Raw genomic sequence first — 25901 nt, forward strand, 5'->3', positions numbered from 1 at the left:
TTCACCTGCACATCTGTCAATGTGGTCTGTTGCATCCACTGCTCACGACGTGGCATCCTCTACATTGGTGAGACCAAGCAGAGGCTTGGAAACCACTTTGTAGAGCAACTGTGCTCTGTTCGCGACAAACGATAACACTTTCCTGTCACAAACCATTTCAACTCCCCCTCCCACTCCCTGGGTGACATGTTCATCCTGGGCCTCCTCCAGTGACACAGTGACGCCACCCAGAAGCTGAAGGAACAGCACCTCATACTCCGTCTTGGGAGCCTAGAGCCCAATGGCCTAAATGTGGATTTTACCAGTTTCAAAATCTCCCCATCCTACCTACCCCAGCTCCACCCCCCGTCTATTTATTTCTGACTTCCCTTCCCCCTCCCCCATTTCTGAGGAAGAGTCCCGACCAAAACGTCAACTTTTCTGCTCTTCTGATGCTGCCTGACCTGTTGTGTTCCTCCAGCTCCACACTGTGTTATCTGTCTTTCTTGTGTGGATATAACAGATTCCAGGTACTATTTTGAAGAAGAGCAGCAAATTATCCTTGGTGTCTTGGCCAATATTCATCTCTGAATCAACATTATAAAACAAATTATTATGCCATCATCATTTGCTGTTTGTAGGAGCTTGCTGCACACAAATTGACTGCCTCACCTCCAATGACACAACAGGTCTATATTTTTAAAAGTAGGTCATTCTCTGTAATGTGGCCATGAAAGGCATGCAATGACTGCAAGTCTTTCTTCATTTTAGGCTTAGGGATTTTGAAACTGATTAACTATTATCATCAAATCAGATAATTTATTGCATTGCCATTTGTGGGACCTTGAAAATTAGCTGCTACATTTTACTGCAGTGCCCACATTCTAAAATACTAAATTATTTACTATCAAGTGGCTTGTAACTTGCTGGAATTGTGAAAGGTGAAATACGAATGCAAGTCCTTTTCTCTCTTAGAGTAAGTATCACTCCTAACTACATGTAGATAGTTCTCAGCACCCCCAGTTACACTGGTAGAGATTAATGCACAGGCTGCTTGCCTATCTGGTCAGCTGAGCTTGGAAAAGAGGAAGAAAGTCTTTTTAACCTTAGTATGGTATATGCACCTTTAAGGGCTTCATGCCGGTTCTTTACAAATACACTTAATTCCTGAAATTACTGTGATTAATACAAGGGCAATGCTTAACAATCTATTTTCTGTAGCTTTAAATTGGTCATAGATTTACCCTTTTTAAACATACTGTTCAAAATTAAACCACAATACATACAGTTGTGTGAAATTGTCACTCTGTCCTAATGAGATCATTGCTTGAACTTTGCTTGCAAATTATATGTTATCTTGTGAGATGCTGTTAAAAATAGCATTTGCTCTGTGTTCTGAGAAAGGGTCTCTGGCTAAAATATTAACTTGTCTACACCTTTTGGATCCTGACAGAACTGTCAACATTTTCCATTTTTGTTTCAGATTCGTGGGTACTTTCCTTCTTATCTCTCGTCTCATTAAGTAGTTATGATCCAGTGAACTATTCCCCTATATTAAGGGCAATATAAAATGGTAGGAGGGAAAGCTTACATTATTGCATGAGAAACAGCAGCCTTTTAAGCTGGCAACAACAATAAGTTAGTAGTTTATTATGAAGCTGTGAAAATCACCCCATGTATTTTCTACGCGTAAATTGAATGAGATTAAATAGTCTGCCCCTTGTCAACTGGTCATAAGTACCAACATAATTGATATCTTTCTCTCAGTTGCTGTACACAGTACCTCCTTATAAAATTAATTATTGCAATTCGTTACAGAAACATTTATACTTTCTTTAATTAAGATTCAAATTACAATGGGGAGCAAAGGAGAGATATATGATGGATTGTGGCATGTCAACCACCTTTCATCATTGTATGAATAACTATAGCAAGGCATTTGCTTAGTAAACAGCTGAGATTGAAGTGTTTGTGCCACTCACAATCTGAAAATTAGTAACGTGGAATAATAAGATAAAATGGCTCCTTTTGCAGGGTGCCAATTTAGCATTTATCATGTAAAGCAATATTTCATCAAATTTAATTTTAGTTCTTTAGTCTTCTTGAAGGTAATATGTTTAATCACAATAGCACATGATAAAACCGTGGGCCGTAAATTACACAATGCAATACTTAGTGTGGTTCTTTCAAATTCCTCTCTCTGCTATCTGAGCAGAAACATTAAGCTACTTAAGACACTTATGGGCTAAGCACCTTTTATGTTTAAAATAAAACAAAGAATTGCAGGAGCTGGAAATCTGAAACAAAACTAAAAATTTCCAGAGAAACTCAGTAGGTCTGGCAACATCCTTGGAGAGAGAAAGCAGGGTTCACTTTTTGGGTCCAGTTGCACAAAATGTTAACTCTGGCAGTTGATGTGAAATCCAAATGATAAAACATTTACATCTCAAAATGGTCTTGCAGCCGTTGGCTAGATGCCATATAAGTGACTTTGCACTACAATTCCAGTGTACAGCTTGCATTAATACAAAGACAAAACTAATCCACATTAATTTTTTAAAAATTGCCTTACAAATACAAGAAAAGGAACAACCATCTACCATTCAACCCCTTAAGCCTCCTCCAAAATTCAATGAAATAATGGCTGATCTTCTCCCTCAGTCTCACTTAGCTCCTCAACATCTGGTTCCCTTTGAGTTAAAAATCTATCAATCAAAATCCTGAATGTATACAATACCGGAGCACCTGAGTAATATATATTAGCCAAGGTGAATCTTCCCACTGTTCTTCAAAATAATGCATGGTATCTTTCAACACTCACCTGAGAAGGAAGATATCTCAGCCAAAAGATGGAGCTTACAATATTGTCACACACTCTTGTAACTGCACTGAAGTTTGTATTAAACATAGAACATAGAACATAGAACAGTACAGCACAGAACAGGCCCTTCAGCCCACAGTGTTGTGCCGACCATTGATCCTCATGTATGCACCCTCAAATTTCTGTGACCATATGCATGTCCAGCAGTCTCTTAAATGACCCCAATGACCTTGCTTCCACAACTGCTGCTGGCAACGCATTCCATGTTCTCACAACTCTCTTAAGTCAATGACAAATTTAAAGAAACAGAAAAATGCAAAATCTATATCCAAATTGTCATGAAGGTTTGCTTAATATCAAATACATATTCTAATCCACTGTCTATAAACCCAAACTGAACTTTTAAAACTGACTAAAAATGCAGACTAAAAGTCAGCTGAATATACAGCTACAATGGCTACCCGATTTGCATTTCTGTACATTCCACATTCCAATGATATTTAGATGGAGACAGCACATCTGCAAAAATCCATCGAGGTCAATGGCATTGATGGAGTACAAGTGAATCATTATTCCTATTCCATTAGGACAACATACAAATACTACATTGGGTAGAGACAAATCATCAAACTTCTTGAACAATGGGGCTCTGGCTAAAAGGAGATTTCCAGGACCTGATCTAATTAAATAATAATTAATAACCACATTTGAATTATTGATCAGCTGGAGAGGGTACTCACATCAGAAGCAAACATGTTAAATGTTTTAAGCCCATAGAATCATGGAGACCTACAGCACAGAAGAAGGTCCTTTGGCCCATCATATCCACACCAGTCATAAACAACCACATAACTATTCTAATCCTATTTTCCAGCAATTAGCCTGTAGCCTTGTATGCCTTGGCATGCCTTGAACATTTAAATACTTCCTAAATGTTCTGCAGGTTTCTGCCTCTTCTGTCCTTACAGGGAGTGAATTCCAGATGCCCATCATCCTCTAGATGTGAAAGATTTTCCTCAGGTCTCCTCTAAACCTTCTGCTCCCTACTTTAAATCCATGCCCCGTGATCATTGATCCCTCTATCATCGGCAAATGTTTCTTTCCTTTCTGCTCTATCCATGTCCCTCATAATTTTATACATTTCAATTGTATCCCCTCTCAATCCCATCTGGTCTAAGGGAAACTACACTGGTCTGTCCAACCTAACTTCAAAATTGAAATTCACCTGTCTTGATAAAACTCCTCTGTGTCTTCTTCAATACTATCAGATCCCTCTATACAATGGATTCCAAAACTGCACACAACATTCTAGCTGTGGCCAAACCACCATTTTATATAGTACCAGCATACATGTTTCTGGAAGAATCAAGACAAGAAGTTAAGAGAGATCCTTCCTGTCTTTCTCTCCCCATCCAAACTGCAAGCTTTTGAGCTCTGTCTGCTATTGTTTGACTATCCATCTCTCTATGTAGAGTTGAAAGGTTAAAGCCAGGATTCAATATCATGCCTGCATCTCCATATGAACGGATAAATCACCCAACTGATGTTTTAAACTGTGTTGGTACTGGAAGCAGAAAACTACTGAGAGAAAGTAGCAAGCTACTGGATCTGCTGAAGCCCAGCTAAGTCACTAAATTACAGACTCTGTATTCCTTTTAACCTTCACAAACTCTAACTTGATCAAACTATACGTCCAATCTTGTAATCTTTTATTTTACTTAGATCAGTTAAAGTATAATAAAGTTATCCACTTTCTTTGCTAAACTCAAAAAATCCATCTAATTGGCTCTTTAAGACCACAGTGTACAATTGTTCAGTAAGTTTTCCAATACCAAAAATAACTGATAAAGGCAAATAAGGAGCAGGAAAGGTGGGAGCCATTCAATCCCTCATCACTCGGCCATATCAATTATGTGCAGTGACAGTTCTACAACACTATGTTTTATGTAATGAAAGTAAACATGTATTGCTTTTAATTCCTATACTATGTGAATAGATGAAATTATATTGAGAAAGTATTTCAAGCCAGTACTGAAGATATGAGGTTAACTTTATACTTGTCAGTTTAACAGGAACACCTACAGATCAACACAAAGCTCTACATTTTAGTATGGATCTGATCATAACTAATTCTATTAATCTCACTTTTGAAAAGTATTTCAGCTGCACTACCTGAGATTTCAGGTTCACTGAGGATGAAAATTGACATTGAAAATAATAGAAAATGCTTTCTAGCAAACTAGGCAACTATAAAACTGGATGTCCAATCATTGTTGCTCATTTTCCTTCACTACCCAACCGAGTTTTCATCTCTGTTGTTTCTCAATGGTATTTAGGGAGTGTTTAGAATGAAAATATTATCTTTCTGGATTAATGAGTCAAACAAGTGTTAGTCAGAGATTTCATAAGATTCATTTTTCCAAAGTTGCTAAAAGTTGGAATCACAGAAACTAAGTTATTGAGTCACTTGGCTCAGTTTTCACCTCTTAGTCAGGTCAAGCATTCATGTCTCATTCCAATTCTTCAGAACATAATTTCATTTGCTTTTCAATAGAATACATAAGATCTATAGAACAATGGCAAACAATTAAACATTCACACTAATATATCCAGCATCTAGGGACCGGGATGTATCAATGCACAAATACTGCTGCATTGACAATGCTGTTGTCTGTTGGATGAGAAATTAAATTAAAATTTCACCTACTTGTTCTGGTCATTGTTAATGATCCCATTGTACTATACTTCCCTGTGTTCCTTGATCAACCAATAAAATAAAAAAATGAACAATTTATTGGATGACTCATTTAGTTAATGTTTGTTGGGTTGCAATGACTGTCATATTACAACACATAAGGACAATCACCAAATTTCAAGTCATCATTATATGTGAAGTGCTTTCGGAGGTTTTTAACCTCTGAAAGTTTGTTAAGGAGCAATCAAATGCAAAGTATATTGCAACTTTTGGTATAAGGAAAGATTCGTTATAATACATTGTAATGGATGGGGACGGTTGACCCAGTATTGTTTTCGATCAATCAGATACATGGAATTATCCAGTTCTAGCCCTATTATCATTGATGCACTATACTTTCCATTTTTATTAATTTGTCTTCTGTTTTGTGTCATTGGAATTCAAGTTTCCTTTATTGATTAGATATTATACTATTTTTGAATTACGTATTCTGGGAATGCTTACACAGTTTAAATAATGGGGATGAAGTTAAATGTAGCTAGCCTCTTTTATCTTCCAACCACCTTTCTTTTCATTTCAAACTAAAAATCTGGCAGAGTGTAAAATAGAGTGTTGAGTCATTATTACACACATTTTGTTATCACTGATGAATTTATCCCAAGGTCTACACTACATAAAGAGCAATCTAAGCTGGTAACCGAGGTGTCAAAGATAAATTACAAAGTAGGAGAAAGCTAACTGCTTCACATGGCTGTATTCATATAACTGTATCAGGAAATTTATACTTTGAGTTGGCACTAGACTAATCCACATCTGGTCCAAACTGTGAAGAGCATGGCTGAAGTTAGAGTGTCACAGTGCTCTAGTTTGACATTACATAGATCTCTCTAAATATTGAGGACTTAATTATTTTGATGAGACAGCTATGTTTGTAACTACGGTCTAAATGTTTAAATTGTTAATGCTGGAAGTGGGGATCTATGCACATGTTAACTGAATTGAAGTTTTCAGACAGGCATTGCAAGCAGAATACTGTTTATGTAAAATCTGAGCCTGCCTGTCTCAGACCAGTAACTACTCACCAAATGCATCAAGAAATTAGCTTTGAGTCTGAATTCAAGGTAGACTTATACAACAAAGGTGCAGATTTATTATGGTAAATCCAATGCTATAAAGTATAAATACAACCTAGAGCACCTCCTTTTTCAAGTGAGAGAACATATGCCAAAAATAATCAATGCATGAAACAAAGTACTACAAAGTGTTAACCTTTAGGTAAATGATCAATAATTAGAAGCCATGCAAAATATTCAGAATCAGAAACCATTATGGTCTACACGAATTATCTTATGCAATCAATTTAAATTTTGACATTTTCTAAGGTATTTAGAAAAAAAGGCTTCAGATATTCTGCAACAATACACTTTGGCATTTATTATTAAAATTGTGTCTGCAGCATGCTTTGGTAGCAACAGATGTTGTTATATGATTTTAGTTGGCAGTCATTTTACAACATAAATTCCAGAATAATTTTGCTCTTAAAGGTATATTGTTAATTCTGTTAATTTCCTGTTGAATTGTGCTCTACATTTGATTAGGACATCTATTGAAAAATGCAGTCTTATCTCCAAGCTTGCAAGGAATTCCCCACCCTTTATGGTTTCATTAATGAGGAGGCGGTCTCAACCATGACTTTTCAAAGCCATTGAATAGGAGTAAGTTAGGAATACAGACAGAGAAGGAAATGCAGCAGTTGTCGAAAGAGACTAGTACTTCCCAGTCTACACCAGTAAAGCAAATATCAACCCTCCAGAAACCTGAGAAATGGTTTCATTGATCACCATTCCTGATTTCAGAGTGGACGAGAAAAAAGAGTTCATCATGGGGGACCTGGGAAACTCCTCTAAAAGTAAGATTGCCTTGTTTTGTTTTCTAAGCTGACCTTGCTGTCCTCAAAATGAATTTATAAATGAATTTATCTGGACAGTCACAGGGAAACATATACTTTATGTAGTTTGACTGACACGAGTATCTTTAGTACTTCAGCTGTAATCTTTAAGTAAGTTCTTATTATGAAAAGTGCTCAAGCCATTCAATAATAACTTCACATTGGTGAAATATGACTAACATGCCTTTGTTTTAGAAGCATTTTTTACAATAGTAATACATTTTATGATACTAAGATCTCTGTTACTGTATCACTTGGCTTTATCATTTTATCTTATATACATATGTTTGGTGCCTGGAGGAAGCTACTCAAGACAGGCAATACAAAAAAAATGTGTTTTACAAATAACATTGCTATGTAAAAGATGTATTGCAGTAATCTCCTGTTTGACACCAATCATGCTAGAAGTTTAACTTTGAATGTCATGGAGTGGTGGGCATTAATTCTTTGCCACTGCTAATAAGAGTGGCAAGTATAAGTATTATTATTTTATATTACTATACCATGTGTCTTTGTTCTTTTGCAAATTTTGGTGTTTTTTAAAATTATTATATTAATTTTTATATTCATTATAAAAATACTGATGTAGAAATCTAGGTTGATACTGTTGTTGTGTACAATGCAGACTGATTTTAACACACACTATATATATAATATATATATATAAAATTAAGATTTAGCGTGTATATTGATTAATGCTCTAACATCCTAACATTCTAACCTTTTCAGTCTTAATGTTCTGCCAAACCCTTGATAAATCGGAAAAATTCTAATTTAAGCTCAATCATGCCTGTTCTTGAATTAATTCATTTTACACCAGTTGAAATTACCCATAAAGCACTTGGGGTGTAAACTACACAACACTTTATTAAAATTAAAATTTAATATTATCACTGGTAAGTTACAGCATGGACATTTTAGTCAAATGTATATTACCATGATATGATTTTTGAACATATACTGTTTAAATGATTCTGTCTGATGTTGGTTTTGCATTAAAGTATCATTTTTCTTCCTGAATTACTGATACTGTCGAACTGTGTCAACACTTCTGTGTGTGGTTTAGAAGTTAAGCTGCTTTAATCAAGAATACAAACAATAACTTAGATTCGTCGTGGGCAGAAACCCATCTCAGCATTTTAAAGAGAGGTGAAATGTTTATGTCAGGTAGGTGAAATGGAGTGAACACAGACAGCAAGTTAGGGACTGAAACCAGAATGCAAAGTCAATGAGCACATTTTATTTCAATTTACTAAACAAAAGTTCTGTGTAAAAACTTAGATTAATGCTGACTGGCTGCAGTATGCAAGAATCTAAGTGTATGTCAGTAAGGAAGAAGGAATTAAATAAGAAAAAGTATATTCTAAACAGTGTAATATATAACTGTAGTTCATAATTAGCTACAGTCTTAATGGCATATTGCTGTGTACAATATGTACATTTTCCAGTGCATGTCATATAGTCACCGACAACTGAAACATCTTCCTCACAGGCATCCTCCTATCTGCATTCTAGTTAAGTTCTTTTGAGTGGGAGGAACTGAATCTTTTATTACATTTAGTTTTGGATTCAGTGGATAAACAATGCACTACAATCTGTTTAAGAATGGTAACAATCAGGAAATACATTTGATGCATTACGATTTATTTATGTTCCTTGTACGTTTTGTTTTTACTCATCTCTGTTGAAGAATTGGCATAGCATGATTGTTTCATGTATTGTACATGAAAGTGTGCCTCAATTTAGTCAGATGAGATTCAGTACTATCCTTTGAATTAGAAGGCTGTGTTTTAAGTCCCACTCAAGGGATTTCAGCACATAATAAAGGTTAATACTTCAATACAGTAATAAAAGGGATTGCTGTATGGACATGGTTTGAATGAGACATGAAACTGAGACCCCCTCAGTATCCTCATATGGATGCAACAGATTCTGTGGCATTAATCTAAAAAAAGTGCAGTGGGTTTTTACCTGGTGTTTTGGCCAATATTTATCCCTTGGCCAAATCAGTATAAAACCAATTATCATCTATAATTGTTTGCTGTTTGTTCAATCCTGATGAGTGCAATTGACTACCTACATTTTCCTACTGTGTAAGACAGCTCAAATAATAGGTCATTGGCTGCAACCACATTAAGGCATCCTAGGGTCATGTAAGGTGCTTTATAAATGCAAGAATTTAAAAATATTTTTCTCTTTAATGCTTGGATATCATGAGCAGCTTTCAATATAATGCTCTCTATTAGTGTACCAAGATTTACAGTGTCATAATTGCAAAAATCAGATGCTTTTGGAAAGATTATTCAATATTTGCACTGGCATGATGTATAATATTAATAGTTTATATACATTCATCACAACAAGTATATGCCTTGGTACTTTGAAGGGAAAATATTACCAAACTGCACAAATGTAACTCGAAAGATTTTATTTGCTGTCAAAACCAACAAGAATAGTTTGTGTAAAATACGTTAATGATAATCCATGGCATAGCAAAAATATAACTTCCAAATAAAACTTCTAACTTAGAGTAAACAACGTGGGGAAAAAAGGAGGCTTTTTATGTCTTGGAAAGATGTTTTGTGAGAAAGAAAAGAATTTGATACAGTGATTCAATTTTGAAGTTCTTACGACTTCTGTAAATCATTTGATTGAAATATTATCTTCCAACTCAGTGCCACATAGCTGCCTGTCTAATTTGAGGCAGAGGTTCGATGAACGGGTCATGGGCAGCAAGATGAAATAATACATGGCTTTATAATTGATGCTGTCTGGATACCTTATAAGTAAAGATGGTACAGAGAGTATTGTGCCTTAAGTAAAGAGATTTGTCATATCAGGATGCTGGGAATGACATTTGATTATAATAACAGTTATGTGAACAAACTGTGATGGAAGTGAAATTACCATTCTACAGGTAAAACACCAGAATCACAAAATAATTTTCTCAATGATAACATCTTAGCTCATTCATTCTGAAGAATATGACAACCTGCTATCATGGCAACCATCTCAAGAGATTGTCACGAAGTTGCCTGTACTGCTCTCTTGAACCCATTCCATATTTTGATACATTTGAAATAAAGAAAAATAATGGAATATAATAACACAATGGTTACCATTTGCATTGTTCTGTCCATTTGGCTCTCTCCAAGATCAAGATAGTTAGTTCCATTTTCCTCACTTTTCCAAAAAGCCCTGCAAATTGTTATTGTACAGATGCTTATCCAATACCCTTTTGAAAGCCATAGGTGAACCTATCTCCACCACACTTTCAAACAATGTATTCCAGATCTTAACCACACTCTGCATGAATAAGTTTTCTTTCACGTCATCATTTATTCTTTTACCAATCACCTTAAATCAATGTCTTTTGAGTTTTGGTCCTCCACAAATATTTCTTCCCGTACATTCTTTCTAGACTCCACACAATTTTGAACACTATCAAATTTTCTCTCCACTTTCTTTCTTCTGAAGAAATCAACACCAGCTCCTCCTAGCTATCCTTGTTTACATTGGTCCTGAAATTTCTTTTTACTAGTTTAATTTCATGCCATGCCACTGCCAAAATTTAGTTTAAGTCAATTGTTCCAGATTGCTGTTCCAAATGTTTGCTACCTTATATGCCTTTACACAGTTATCTCTCAGTTGCCATCTTTCAAGGCTAAGAAATTCAAGCTTCACCACATTTTGCCATAACTTAGGTGTCTGACACAAGTAACCAACTTTGCACTTCCCTGAACTGTCTCCATTGTGCCTAGGTGACCAGAACTAAAGATCATCCTGAATGTATTATCTGACCAGAACATGATGTAGCTTGACCATGACTTCCCCAGACTTGTAATCTAGTGTTGACTTTTTCTGCTCCACCAAGATCAGAATACTTTAAGAATCTAAATCATCTAAATGACATTGATTTCCTTCTATTTATTCTTAGGAACTTTGTCATTCCCGTGCTACTTATGCTACCTATATTTTCTTGGTAATTTGTGTTTAATCTCTTTACTTTTTTGTATATTCATTCACGGGATGAGGGCATCACTGGCTAGGCAGCATTTATTGCCCATCCATAATTGCCCAGACGGCAGTTAAGAGTCAACCACATTGCTGTGGGTCTGGAATCACATGTAGGCTAGACCAGATAAGGATGGCAGTTCCCTTCCCTGAAGGGCATTAGTGAACCAGATGAGTTTTTTTTGACAATTGATTCATGGTCATCATTGGATTTTTAATTCCAGATATTTATTGAATTTAAATTCCACCATCTGCCATGGTAGGATTCAAACCCAGAATCTGCCACATTGCTGTGGGTCTGGAGTAACATATACGCCAGGCCAGATAAGGATGGCAGTTTCCTTCCCTAAAGGACATCGAAGTGAAGGAAAGTGCACCAGATGGGTTTTTCCAACAATCGACAATGGATTCATGGTCATCATTAGATTCTTAATTCCAGATATTTTATTGAGTTCAAATTCCACCATCTGCTGTGGTGGGATTCGAACCTGGGTACTCAGAACATTATCTGGGTCTCTGGATTAACAGTCCAGTTATAATACCATGAGGCCATCGCCTCCCCTTCTTTGATATTTTGAAACTATTTTTTCATAGTTCCTGAGTTTTGTCTTCAGAGAAATATCTAATCACCTGTGATTTAGGACAATTTGCATAGAGGGTAAATTTTCCCAATCTCTGAATGACATGGGCAATGGTGAGTCAGATGGGAAAATATGAGGAGTTCAGGAAAATGTAACTCTTGATGCCTAGAAAAAAGGATCATGTTGCAATTAAGTTTTGAATGGCAAAATGAGAATCTTTGTAATGAACGTTCAGATGCGAATTTGCACTTAGCAAACTATTCGTACCAAATTGCACAAAATACCAGCATCTTACACGGCAAACACACTGAATGTGTTTCAAGAAAATGCCTATGTATCAAAGTCTAATGGGAGTTGTCCTCAGTCAGGGATACTGACACAGTAAGTCAAGGAAATCATTCGATATCAGTCCAGGGTCTGGGACACAATCAATCGACTATTTCAGGTGTAAAGGGTAGGGGAATCCAACTCTTTGTAGCCTGGGGAATGGGCCATGATCAATCTTCCAGGTCTAGTTCAACCAGTGTGTGTTCCATGGTAGGTCAGTTAGGGAGCTGTACAGGGTTTGAGTTACCTCATCAGTTGAGCTGTCTCACCAAGTCAGTCAGGAAGTGGGCCACTGTCAGTCCAGGGGATCTGTCCATTGAAAATCAAGGGGATTTATCAAGGGCCAGTGCTGAGATCAGAATGCTGGAGAGGTGAACTGTAGATATTGGAAGCAGCATACCGGGAGGCAGAGTTCATTATAACTGCGAAAGGGGTGGGGACTGGGGAGAGATTCAACATACATGGTGGGGAGATGATAGCGCATGTAAGAGAAAGGTATACTATAAGAGAGAGGTGGGGGGGAGCTGATCATCAACAGTCATCACCACCACCTAGCTTCAATGGAGGGGCAGTGAATGTCTGGCATGACTATACTGCATGCTTGAGGCTCAGGGGTAAAGTGGGGAGATGAACAGTTAATTCAACAGTTGGATGAGAGCATGGGGAAAACCAAAGCCAATAGGGCTGACAGGGAGGAAGAAAGGAGTATGAAGGTTTGGGGTATGGGGGTGTGGTGACCTAAACTGAGGCTCTGAACCTTCAATTCATTCTGTGTAGTGTGACCATGGTTGTCCTCAATCCTCAGCCAAATCACCAATGTTCAATGGAAATAAATATAGCTTTTATCAAGTATCATTCTCTGAGGGAGAAGGTCCACTTTTGTGGGATGTGAGGCCTTTCAAAGGACAATCGTAATGAACAGACACTACAGAGAACAAGTGAAAGACATCTATTCTCACAGAACGCTGTATGTGAGCTTCATGCACGGACGTACCATGTCAATGGACGGTAATGTTTAATAATGTGGTCGAGTTCTTTATTATTCAACATTACAAATCAATCTTACTAATAGCTGTGGGGCTCAAACAAAATTTTGGTGGCTGGACAGATTCACCTTAGTTGCCAAAGAAGCTATATTTCCCAAGACTCCATCGGTGCCAAAGGTGCAAGAGCTGCTCACTTCACACATTGGACCATAAACATTCTACACCATCCTGTATGCACCACAGCCTTTCTTGTCGCTGTGGCAATTGGGGGTGGCAGGAGCTATCCCATTATTGCTACCATTTATACAAGCTCATTCTGAATATGTACCAAAAGGTTTGAAACAAATACAATTGAATCAGAGCAATGATGTGCAATAGTTAGGCAGAGGCACCCCACTGGCTTCCTTGTTGAGGCCTCCATGTTCCATGTAGGTTATTTTACAAACATTATTTTGATTGCAACGACTGCTGAATGGTTGCATTACTGAGGAACTTCTTTATTTCTTACAAGGGTCATTGGAACTGCTCACAATGGAGCCACACAGAAGCTGTGGTGGTCCCTGTGGCCACTACAATAAGCACCACTACATGAATAGACGTGAAACACGTGCATTCACAAGTCCAGAAACAGCATCAGCTGTCAATGGATGTGGAGTGCCCTTATGATGCAGCAAACAAACAGGAAAGCCACAGTTACTTACCCTCCATAGAATGCCATGCAGAGGAGAGAGGGGCAGTCGTGCTATACCTGTTCCCAAGGTGGTCAGAATGCCATGTCATGTTTTACAGCATGTCTGCAATACAATTCCTTCTCCTGCTGCAGTCAATGAGGGACACAGGAGTGCTTCCACCACATCAGGTTTTCATAAGGGTCATGTGTGAATTTGTACAGACAGAGGACATTGCATGGTCCTCAGAATCTCTACTCCAAACAATTGGAGGATACACCAAGGTGATCAGTTGGAAAATGGGGATCCAAGAGAGCCACTGAATTATGCAAAGACCATGAGGATGTTCTTCAAACAGAACAACAGCTTCAGCATCTAATGGTGCAACAGCTTCAACCAATGCAATGCAGACAGGACCTCTTCGTGAGCCTCATTAAATGGAGCTGTATTGCATGAAGTAATCTTTCACTAACTGTAAATGTTTTGATGCTGCTGAGGCCAGCATTCTCTGTCTATTCCCAAATTCAACTGCAGCTTAATACTTTGATCTTTCCATGTGGTTCATGCTGTTTAATAAAAGTAAAGGCTAAAAATGGATGGGAGCCGTCACAATATCTGACAGTCCATTATTCAATCATGACAAAGTTTCATGCAATACAGTTAGTATTGAAAAGCATAGTTGTTGCTCAGACAGAGTTAGAATATAGTGTGCCACGAAGGATGACTACTCTCTATACCTTCATTCTTATACTTGCTGACAGAATTACATCCACTGTAATAGCTGATGATGAAAACATCGTCATGAATGTATAACTGTACTTACGATGAAATGTAAACAATTAGTCCTCATAAGGTCTTCTTTTCCATCACACTACGTCTAGATGCCTGCAGCTGAGTTGAAGGGAGCCTGCCTTTTACTGGAGCCTGTTGATGTTAGAGCCTTGAGTGGGCAACTCTGGATGCATTTGCAGCTGCAGAGCCCAGACATTCTGAGTGTTTCCTGCTGAAATGCTTGACCCTCCTTGCTTAAACTCCTGCAGGGTTGAACTTGGCAGAATTGCTGAAAATGGAGCGTCCAGATGGCTCCAGAAGATCCTTCGAGGACCAATTCCAAACTGACTGTCCAATCACAATGCTGATTATTCAACTTAAACTGATCATTGTGACTACAATGCTACTCACAGCTAACGATATCATCTGAGTTGACTGTCAAGGGTTCCACCCATATTGACTACCCTTTATACCATGCATATGTATTCTACCCATGGTATCTACACTGATCGCAAACTGTATTATCAAGCTATGCTGCCACCATATCATCCACATAGAGTTTGTAATCTTTCCACTTGTTTCAGTCCAATTATTTTTAATACCATTCATATTACTAGGAGAAGAGAGTACTTCTAGCCCAACTGTAATATTGCAATCTAGAAGATATATCACTGAGGTTCTGACATGGTGATGCATTACTGTCTTTTGCATAAATTATCAAAATGAAACCCAGGTGGGTACACAAATGACTTGAAAAAGAATGAAAAAACTTGCAATGTTTGACTAGCATTTGTCCCTCAAATACCAAGGTAGATTAACTAGTTATTTATCTCACTGCTTTTCATAGGAGTAGCTACAATAAAGTCTGCTGCCACATGTGTCCACATAACAATAGCAGTTATATGTCAAAACTAACTAACCTTTTGGGATTCACTCAGGCCACAAAAGATTTTTCTTTCCTTACATGCCACTCACAGCTTCTCAATATATCCATATTAACTGTTCAGAATGTGTTCCATCTGTACATGCCTTTGACACTTTTGCGATCTGATTTACTCAAGGTAATCTGAAGAATGATTGCATTACAATAAATTTTTAATACGCTGTATTGCAGGGGAAGACTCAACGTCTGTATGTTTTGGCTGCAGTAAACACATTAGTGATCCATATATTCTGAGAGTCTATCCTAATTTGGAGTGGCATGCAGCCTGTCTCAAGTGTGTTGTGTGCAATCAATATCTTAATGAAACCTGCACCTGCTTCTTGAGAGAAGGGAAGACCTACTGCAAGACTGACTACTTCAAGTAAGCAATCACAACCATCATTTTCTTGTTATTCTTCAAATATTAATTGAATACTAGTCAACATTCCATGGTATTGCACGAGAAGTTAAGATCAAACATTGTTTTCAGATGAAATGAATTCCTGCTTTCTGTTTTTATAGTGTATAGAACGTATATGAGTAAGTCCTTCCTGTTTTCATTTTCTCCATTCACTTTCCCTTCCCTTTCATTTCAATCAGCTTTCGCAAATGTTCCTGAAGAAGATGAAAGGCTGAAGATTTATTTCTAGGCCTTGGTCAGTTATATCCTGGGTGTTGTTCTATGTGCAACAGTGAGCCACTTCATTGGTCCTCTAATTTTCTGTGAATAAGCAATTGTTATTCCCATGTTGCCTCATAAAATGACACAGTTAAGACTGAAAAATTGTTGAAATAGAAGGTCAAGGGTACTCTTTGCAACCTGGCTCCACCTCACCGCTGGGCAGAATTTCAGTCAGATCTCTTTACTGTCCTTATAACTGCAAGAAATGACCACTCTCCCACTCAGGTAGATACATACTGCAATCTGGTGGTGATCACCCATAGCAGTAAATGCCTAAAATATATAGATACAGATTTATTGCTGGTATTATCTCATTACCATCTGCTTTGCACAAGAAAAAAATATCTAGAATGGCTCTCATGATCGCCTTTGCAGAATCCCTGTGTTATTCCTCCAGATACTGCTGGAAAATGTTAATATTTGGGCTGCATCCTTTCTCCATCCTAAGTCAATGCAGAAAATACTTTCTAAAATGAAATCATACTCTTCCTGATTTGGCAGTGCAGGCCGCATAAAATCATTTAGGCTTCACCAAACTGTTATATTTAAGATGTGGGTGCAATCGTTGATTTGGCAAGTGGCTAGGAGTTCTGGGACAGAGTACAGAGCTCAGGGGCTCAGTCAATAGCTGTTTAGCTTGAACACTACTCAGTCACCCTAGCTTCAATATAGGACAGCTACTGATTTAACTCAAAGATTTAATGACCTTAATGCAAAATTCAGGTGCAGGCTGCCAAAGTGCTTGATTTCAGCTTACTGAACATCACACAGATTTTACAGGTTGTAGCTACAGTATTGGTAGACATGCAGGTGCATCGGGCAGCGAAGAAGGCAAATGGTATGTAGGCCTTGAAAGCAAAAGGATTTGAATACAGGGACAGGAAAGTCTTGCTGCAGTTGTACAGGACATTGGTGAGACCACACTTGGAGTACTGTACAGAGTTTTGTTCTCCTTATGTGTGGCAGGATGTTCTGACTATGGAGGGAATGCAACTAAGGTTTACCACACTGATTCCTGGGGTGGTAGGACTGATACATGAAGAGAGATTGGATTGGTTAGGACTGTTTTCACTGTACTTTGGAAGAATGAGGGGAGAATCTCCAAAACCTGTAAAATTCTAACACGACTAGATCAGGTAAACTCAGGAAAATTGGTCCAGATCATCACAGAGTCCAGAAACAGGGGCCACAGTCTAAGAAAATGTGTTGGCCATTTAGGGCTGAGATGGGAAGAATTTTTGCCACCCAGAGAGTGGTATGCTTGTAGAATTTTCTGTCACAGAAAGCAGTTGAGGACAAAATACTGAATATTTTCAAGAAGAAAGTATATGTAGTTCCTAGGGCTAAAGGGATCAAAGGGTGTGGGATGAAGACAGGAACAGGGTACTGATTTAGAAATTCAGTAATGAACATATTAAAAGGCTGAGCTTGAATGGCCTATTTCTGTTTATATTTTCTACTACATTCTATGTTCTAGCAGCTCTATGTTTAACTCCTATTCTAAACATTAATAAAATTTATTCTCCCCCTTAACTGCAGCTACTCTTGCTGTGGCACAATACTGTGAGTATCACTATCAGTGTTCCATATCAGTTTAAAGTAGTAATGTGTGAACCAGTATAATGGTTATTTGTAGGTTTTTAAGCCATGAGAAACATCATGACCAAATACAACCTTGACCTCAATGTAATAATTGCCTTTATCCCTTCCTTGCTTTGGATTTATTAAACCCTTCTGTGTAGTTTGCAGCATTGGACAGAGTTTGGAGGTGGGTTGGAGTAGTTGAAGATGATAGATTGGTTTTCAAGTTGATGCTAAATTAATTGTCCTCAAAGAATCTTGCTCACATAAATTTAACCATTTCTATGGTATGGAGTATCCTTTCCTGATGCTCGTTTGCATCTGCCAACAATTCAAGAACATCTCCAAACATCCAGCAACAGTGCTGCATATTGAGCCAAGCGAGCAGCCAATCCAATTGCAGTATTCTCACGCATATGCAAAATCTTACTGATATTGTGAATTAAATGTTTTGAATGCACAGAGCAGGCCGTCAGAAATCTTTTAAATACTGTTTAAAATGTTGTAATGTTTGTTATAAATGAGAAATTGACATTCAACAAATACATAATTGATTTTCAAAGCGCTTATGAGGAACTTTGCAATGATTCTAAACTTACTCAGTGTTCAAAACCCAGTAACACCTCGTTCAATAAAGTAACTGCTTTAAGAGATTTACAGTAAAACTAAGAATATAAAAGAGTGAATGCCCCTGTCAATTCAGTGGCATCTATATGTTTGCAGTCAAAGTAGCTCAGAAGCACATCATCTGGAAAATGTCATGGATTAAAACTTCTGATTTCCATGTCAACTGTATGCATACAAAGAATCCAGAGCCAGGGTCTTGTCAAGCTGTTGAGGGTCTCACCCACTGTTTTTAAAACAGGTGGGGAGCCCTGTTAGTTCATTGGGGAGGACTATAGAAACCAAATTCAGAAATTTTACTGGTCTTCACCTGACCTTCTCACTGATAAAAGTCTCCAGTGATAGAAATACTCACCAGCCAAGAGCTGCTGGCAAATCAGAGACCGGCAGCTTCGCAAGCGAGCAGGCCCAGCAGAGGTGGAAGCTGATGGTGACACTGCATCCATTGAGGATTCACAGTCACAGAGGAACCCGAGGCCTCAGATGAATGAAGGTGTGAAGGGGTTCACAGGTCAGGGCTCACAGGAGTGAGCAGAGATGTAGGAAGTAATTGGAGGAGGGTGGCCTTCAATGGATGTGCTTTTGCATGATGCTGAATCCTTCAACTAAGCATATGGTGTTCGGTAGGGAGAAACAGAACCCCTTCCTTTAGTTGCAAGGTTGCTAGCAAACTCAAATGTGCATGAAACCTATGTAACCTTCACTTAGTCCCTGAGCTGTAACCAACTTTGATGGGCTGACAAATAATAGGAGTTAATTGGTTTATTAAAGAAGCAAATCAACATTCTGGTGATGGTGACTGAAATCACTATACTGCTCTTTCCACCTTCCATTTTAAGTTGGAGGAGGTTTTCCCACTACCAGGCGACTGATCCGAGGTTTATCCCATGATTGAGTGATCTGTCACAGTTTCCTCTGCATGTACTGGATTCAATCCAGGCCCTGAAGTTGTAATCTGTTTCACAGGACTAATAGTGGCAAATGCAACGTCATGACAGCCAAACCTTTCAAAGGTGCTTCAATAATTCCCTTCAACCTGAAATGATGCAGCTTTAAAGTTATTTTTAGTGAGACTAAAACTACAAGGCAGGTTTATGTCCTTCTCATTTTTCCACCGTGCTTCAGAAAATTTTCTGTGAGGTGCGCTCAATGTCAAGCTGGATTGTTATCTTCAGATCTAGTTTTCCGTGCTAGAGGCCTCATCTATCACCAACAATGTTTCCGTTGTGTTGCCTGCAATCGACGACTTCTGCCTGGAGAAGAGTGCAGACTGCGACGTGATGGACCTTACTGTGCTGAGGATGCCTGGCTTCCAGATCCCAGCTTTATTCAACAAGATCTTCCTTTGAGAGCTGAACAAGATGATAGAAGCCTGTATCTATCAGGTCAGTTGATGTTTGTGCTCAGATTTAACCATTCAATCTCTCATGTAGAAAGATAATGCCAAATAAGATGCAGACTTATCGGGTGCCTTGTTAAATTTGGAGCCTAATCTTTGCCATCTAATATGTGTTATATCTACGTAACGGAACTGTTTTAAGTAGAAGCTTTGCTGTATAATGCCCGAGTGCCTCTTTTATCGTGTTCTAATACCCCAGCATCTTTCAACAGCATAACTGGTTGTTCTTCTTATTGTAATAAAGCATTGGGTTACATTTTATTACGTTTCCCTCTGAAGAAGACATTTGAGATGATTCTTTGTTGCTTCGGCAAGAATACCAAGGTAAGGTTTATATTACAGCAAAAATGTGATGGCAGCAATGTAGTGTCAAGGGGTGGTTGATTAGACCGGAAATGAGAATACAATACCAAATATTCTGCAAATGTCTGGCGTTAATTTCATTGGAGTAATTATGCTGAGCAACAAAATGACCACTATCCCCGACCCATGTGCAGACAGGGGCCAGCGACTTTTGACAAGCTTCAGAATATGTCTTTACATGCTCTGCTGACATCACCATGCCAGGATTCATCTGCACGTGTGCTACTGATATCATGTACTGATATCATATCCAGCCTGCCCCCACTATGGAATTGCTTATGTAGTTAGAAATCCGTCGGTTAATGATGTAAATTCACCTGAGTAGCTGATCGCGTTCAAAGATCCGAGAGAATTGGTTTGTGTGAGTTCCAGATTTCTTCTGGAAATTCCCTAAGTGGCTGATTATTTCTTTACGCATTTAAACGGGGAAAATATTTGAAGGATAAATGACTGATCTGTCTTGCTATCTATTTCAATTAACCCTTTCAGTAGCATTTCTGCAGTGTACTTTTATTTTAACTAAATCTTCTCTGGTCTTTATCATTACTTGGGGCTGCAGTGATCTTTCCGTTGTAATTTTTGTAAACATTTGTCTTGATGAGGTTTGCTGCTGCCATCCCGCAACTGTGTACTTGATACTCAACTTTATTTAAGTCTTTTACCACGCAGGGTCACACTCCGCATTTCTGAGCTAATTTCTTCGAGAGGCCCTGTCTGACACTCATCTCGGCTTATCGATCTGTTCCTTGAGATATGAAGCTATTTCTTACAGTGACTATCTCCCTTTTGTTTTGTGGAACATTTTTATTTCTTATTAGAGAAAGTCAAGGCCCGTCAGCCAACACCACGAGCTCCAAACCACTCAGATAAGATAACTCGTATGCGGACGGTACTGAACGAGCAGCAGCTGCTCACATTACGGACCTGTTACGCTGCAAACCCTCGACCGGATGCACTCATGAAGCAGCAGCTGATGGAGATGACAGGGCTCAACTTAAGGGTTATCAGGGTCTGGTTTCAAAATAAACGGTGCAAGGATAAAAAGAAGAGTATAATGCCGAAACACATGGACCCTTGTGACAGGAATAAGGCAGTAAGTCTTAATTTCTATGGGACAGTAGCATTGATCTGCCGCACTTTCTCCCTCAGACATTCATCGATGGAAGTTATCTCACTAGCTAATTTAAACGGACATTTTTCAAGTGTGTGTGAGTGTGTGTTGTAGATGTGTGTGGGCCAAAGCTAATCCTTTATTTATTGAAAACTACACACAGAGACTATCAACACTGGTTCTTGATAGCAATCAGGAGTGGAATCCTTCGACAAGTTCCCTTCACTAATCTGTGTATTCCCTCCATTGCCTGAAATATAGTTCACTTTAACAGACTAGGGACCTACTTGGGTACAAGTGGATGTTATTTACTCTATTGACAGTGAGCCATGGTGTGAGGGGAAAGGTGTAAAGAATAGGGAGGTAACTTAAGTGGAAGGTACAAATCTAGTTGGGTTAGAGAAAGAAAGGGGTTTGGAATACATCAGTTACTAACATTGTACAAAATGTTAGCAAGTCTATAACCCAAAAAGCAAACTAAGTATGAGGCCTAAGGAATAGGAATGAGGAGTCAGTAAGTCACTTTAGGTATGCATAAAACCTTGGTTAGGCCACATTTAGAGCATTGTGTGCAAGTCTAGTTGCCATATTATTAAAAAAGGAGATTGAAGAGGATGTGAAGAAGATATCCAAGTATGGTATCAGGAATTTGGGAGTACATATTTGGGTGGGTGATGGCCTAGGGTACTTTGCTAGACTATTAATAGAGACCTGGGTGATGCTCTGGGGACCTGGATTTGAATCCTGCCATGATAGATTGTAGAATTTGAATTCCAATAATAATCTGGAATCAAGAATCTAATGATGACCATGAAACCATTGCTGACTGTAAAGGGAAAAATCCATCTGGTTTGCTAATGTCCTGCAAGAAAGATAAATCTGCCATCCTTACCTGGTCTGGCCTACATAAGACTCCAGACCTACAGCAATGTGATTTGCATCTTAACTGCCCTCTAGGTGACTAGGGATGGGCAATAAATGCTGGTCCAGCTATTAATGCTTTCATCCTGTGAATGAATAAATCTTTTTTTTAAAAAAAATCAAGAAATGATTTGCAGGCCGGTACGCTTGCCTTTTAAAAATAGAAGGCTGAGGGATGACCTAATACAAATCTTTAAAATTATCAGATGTTTTGAGAACAGCACAACTAGAGGCCACAAATAAGATAGTCACCAAGAAATCTAATATGAATAGAAATTAAAAGGAACTTACTCACCCAAAAAGATGCTGAGGAGCCTGTTATCAGAGTAATTAGAGTGAGCAATATTGATAGGGGCTGAGTTAGTTCATTTGGCTGCACAACTGGCTTACAAGGCAAAGTGATGCCAACAGCACACATCCCCATTACCAAACTAGCTGAAGTTATCATGAAGGTCCTTCTAACCCTTCCCTGAGGCATGATGACCCTAAAGTTAAATTCACCACCAGTTATTTCTTCCCTAATGAGAGAGTAACCCTTTTGGTGACTTTACCTATAGATGGGTTTAAGGTGAAACTAGACATGAGAAATGCGGAAACAGATGGTTACTATCATAGGTTTAAATGAGAAAAGATGGGAGTAAGCTCGAACAGATTCTGGACTGGTTGGACTAAATAACTTTCTGTACCATGCAGTGCATCCTATGTATTTTCAACTATTAGCATTTTGAAAAGCTTTTCCTAGTGGTGTCCCATTGCCCTATTTTTCTGTTATAATCATTCAAGAAGATTTTTTTCATTGTTTTTTAAATAACTAAGCACATTAAGTAAATTGCACGTATCGTTTCCTTTTACTTTTTGTCAATACAATGTTCTAGAGGTTCTCAAAAGTATATACTTATTACACTGATTAGTGTTCCTATGCAAAACCAACAAAAGCAAAGCTGAAATGTTTTTATCCACTACAAATGAAGCATCACCAACATTGTTTTCATGAGAAAAACCATGTTGTTGTGTCTGATTCTTCTTCAACAGGATATTCAGGGGTTAGTTGGAACTCTGATGATAGCTACCAGTCCACTACCGCAGAAAGTTGATTCACAGTGCAACCCTGTTGAGGTGCAGAGATACTGGCCACCATGGGAAGACCTTAGTGACCTTCCAACACAGGTAGGCTCAACCACATTGAAGAGTACATTCCCAGTATCTATTTAACCAGGCAATGCAAAATAAGACGCTTGGATGGCTTAGGATTACTAAGACTCCACAAGCCCAGCCAGGTCCTCCTCACTAAGAGAATTCTCTTCTCACTCAACAGGTTCCAGGGTTAAATTAAATTTTGACTCTTTTTTAAATTAGAACCAGTCAAATAAAAACCCCAATTTGGAGAATCCCCATTTTTAGATTCCATTCTGTCACCACCTTCCCCCTCCCCTTGCCCCTTTTTTCTTATGGCACTTGACTCCAACCATCCCATTCAATCCAATACCCCAACAAAGAAATTTTGGAAAAGTCTCAAGTGGCAGATAGGTTGCCTTGGATTTTTGAGATCAAGGTAAGTGGAGATCTTGAATTTTGCCCCTCTCTCCTCCTTTCATCTGTAGATAATCACTTCTACATTGTTGTTTTTATTTCTTAAGGATTTCAGTATTTCTTTCATCTTCTTGTACACTTCAGCTTTTTTTTAATCTTGAAGAAATTTGTCTTTTTTTGAAATATTAAAATAAACATTTTTTGCACAGACAGGTTTTTCAGGAGAAAGATCACACTTCACTTGCAGTAATAGTGTTGAAGTGTCATCTCTTAGTTCTCAACCTTCTGACACAACAAACAGTGATGAATCTCAACCTTCAGACCTCTGATATCGCCTGTTTCTAGCCACATGACAACGCATCGCTGAAAAATCAACTGGATGGATTTCAAATTTTGATTTTTGGTATAAGATGAATGAGATCTTCATAGTCCTAGCAGATCAAAAATTTTATTAAAAGGCAATATCTTTGACTGATGCCACTATGAAATATAAGAATAGACTCTGACACCATTAGGCAAAACTAAAATAAGGTCCAAGAGCAAGAACAAAGAAAATTACAGTACAAGAACAGGTCCTTCGGCCTTCGACCCTCAGCCTGCGTCGATCGAGATCCTCTGTCTAAGCCTATCATCTATTTTCTAAGAGTCTGTATCCCTTTACTCCTTGCCCATCCATGTACCAGTCCAGATACATCTTAAAAGACACTAACGTGTCTGCATCTACCACCTCCGCTGGCAATGCGTTCCAGGCACCCACTACCCTCTGTGTAAAGAACTTCCCATGCATATCTCCCATAAACTTTCCTCCTTTCACTTTGAACTCATGACCCCTAGTAATTGAGTCCCCCACTCTAGGGGGTGGGGGTGGAAGCTTATTGCTATCCACAAGTCAGTGCAATATTCAAAGCTAATTCATTCCATGCAGAGTAATAGTTAAACTAATATTCTAATGCTAGTCCACTTCGCAGGTCTCCAATTTTCTGTCCACTTAGTGCATATTTTTATTGACAGGCTTGTATTATTTTCAATTGATAGTGATTACAGTCCATGAAATGAAGTATAGATGAAACAGATATAACACATAGTGTAGCAAATACTGTTAAATAAACTAATTTAAAAAATCAAGAATGTTTCATTAAGATTACCTTTCACACAAAATTCTGAAGGAATTTGACAGGGTAGATGCTGAGAGGGCACCTTCTCTCATCGGAGAATCTCAAGCTAAAGGTTAAAGGGGTCTCCCACTAACAAAGATGAATGCATTTTTTTTATATAGGTTAATTTTTCTTCAGAATTCACTACCCCAAGATGGTAAGTCATTAAGCATGCTTAAAGCTGAGACAGACAGATTACTGATCAACAAGAATTATGGGGAACAAGCAGGAAAATTGTTGATAAGCTGACTGTTAGATTACGCATGATCTTGAGTAGTGACTTGATGGGGCACATGGCCTACTCTTGTTCCAAATTCTTATGATTTTATGGATCTTCCATCTGCCTACACTTTGTGTACCCTCAAACAGTTTCAGATAATTGAATAAAAACAAATTTAGCATCAAACTTTGGGAATAACTTTCTACATTTTTTTAAAGCAGTTTACTAAAGCCATAAAATCAAACCATTCATCAAAGAATGGCAGGAAAACATTCCAAATTCAATTCATTATTGAACGGCAACGATAAACCTATTAAGATAGATGCTGTATTGTTTCAGTAGTACACTATCCTGCTCCTCTCTCCCACTAGCTCTACAGCATTAACATTTCTCATTCACCATAACTGCATTGTTTCAACATATTGCAACTACCCTCACTGCCTTATGATCATCTTACATGATGATCTCAATTGTTTCCACTATGTAAATAAAAGCTGCATTTTAATGCTGATACTGTAGATACTAGTTCCTACTTTTGGTATCTTCATGTTGATCAACTGTTCAAGTCATACTGAACTTTGAAAGCTTCAAACCAAACTACTAC

At 38.1% G+C, this 25901-nt stretch overlaps 1 protein-coding gene across 1 annotated transcript; it reads left to right on the plus strand.

The window, feature by feature from the left end:
* Nucleotides 1-7301: 7301 nt before the first annotated feature.
* On the plus strand, nucleotides 7302-24252 carry LOC125465644 (insulin gene enhancer protein ISL-1-like). The gene is made up of 6 exons (XM_048559372.2): nucleotides 7302-7404; nucleotides 15905-16094; nucleotides 19725-19984; nucleotides 21180-21454; nucleotides 23426-23560; nucleotides 24133-24252. Exons 1-6 carry the CDS (start codon nucleotides 7320-7322, stop codon nucleotides 24250-24252), a joined length of 1065 nt encoding a protein of 354 aa, XP_048415329.2. The 5' UTR covers nucleotides 7302-7319.
* The last annotated feature ends 1649 nt before the right edge of the window (nucleotides 24253-25901 follow it).

This window comes from Stegostoma tigrinum, chromosome 30, assembly GCF_030684315.1.
Source record: "Stegostoma tigrinum isolate sSteTig4 chromosome 30, sSteTig4.hap1, whole genome shotgun sequence".
Lineage (NCBI taxonomy): Eukaryota > Metazoa > Chordata > Chondrichthyes > Orectolobiformes > Stegostomatidae > Stegostoma > Stegostoma tigrinum.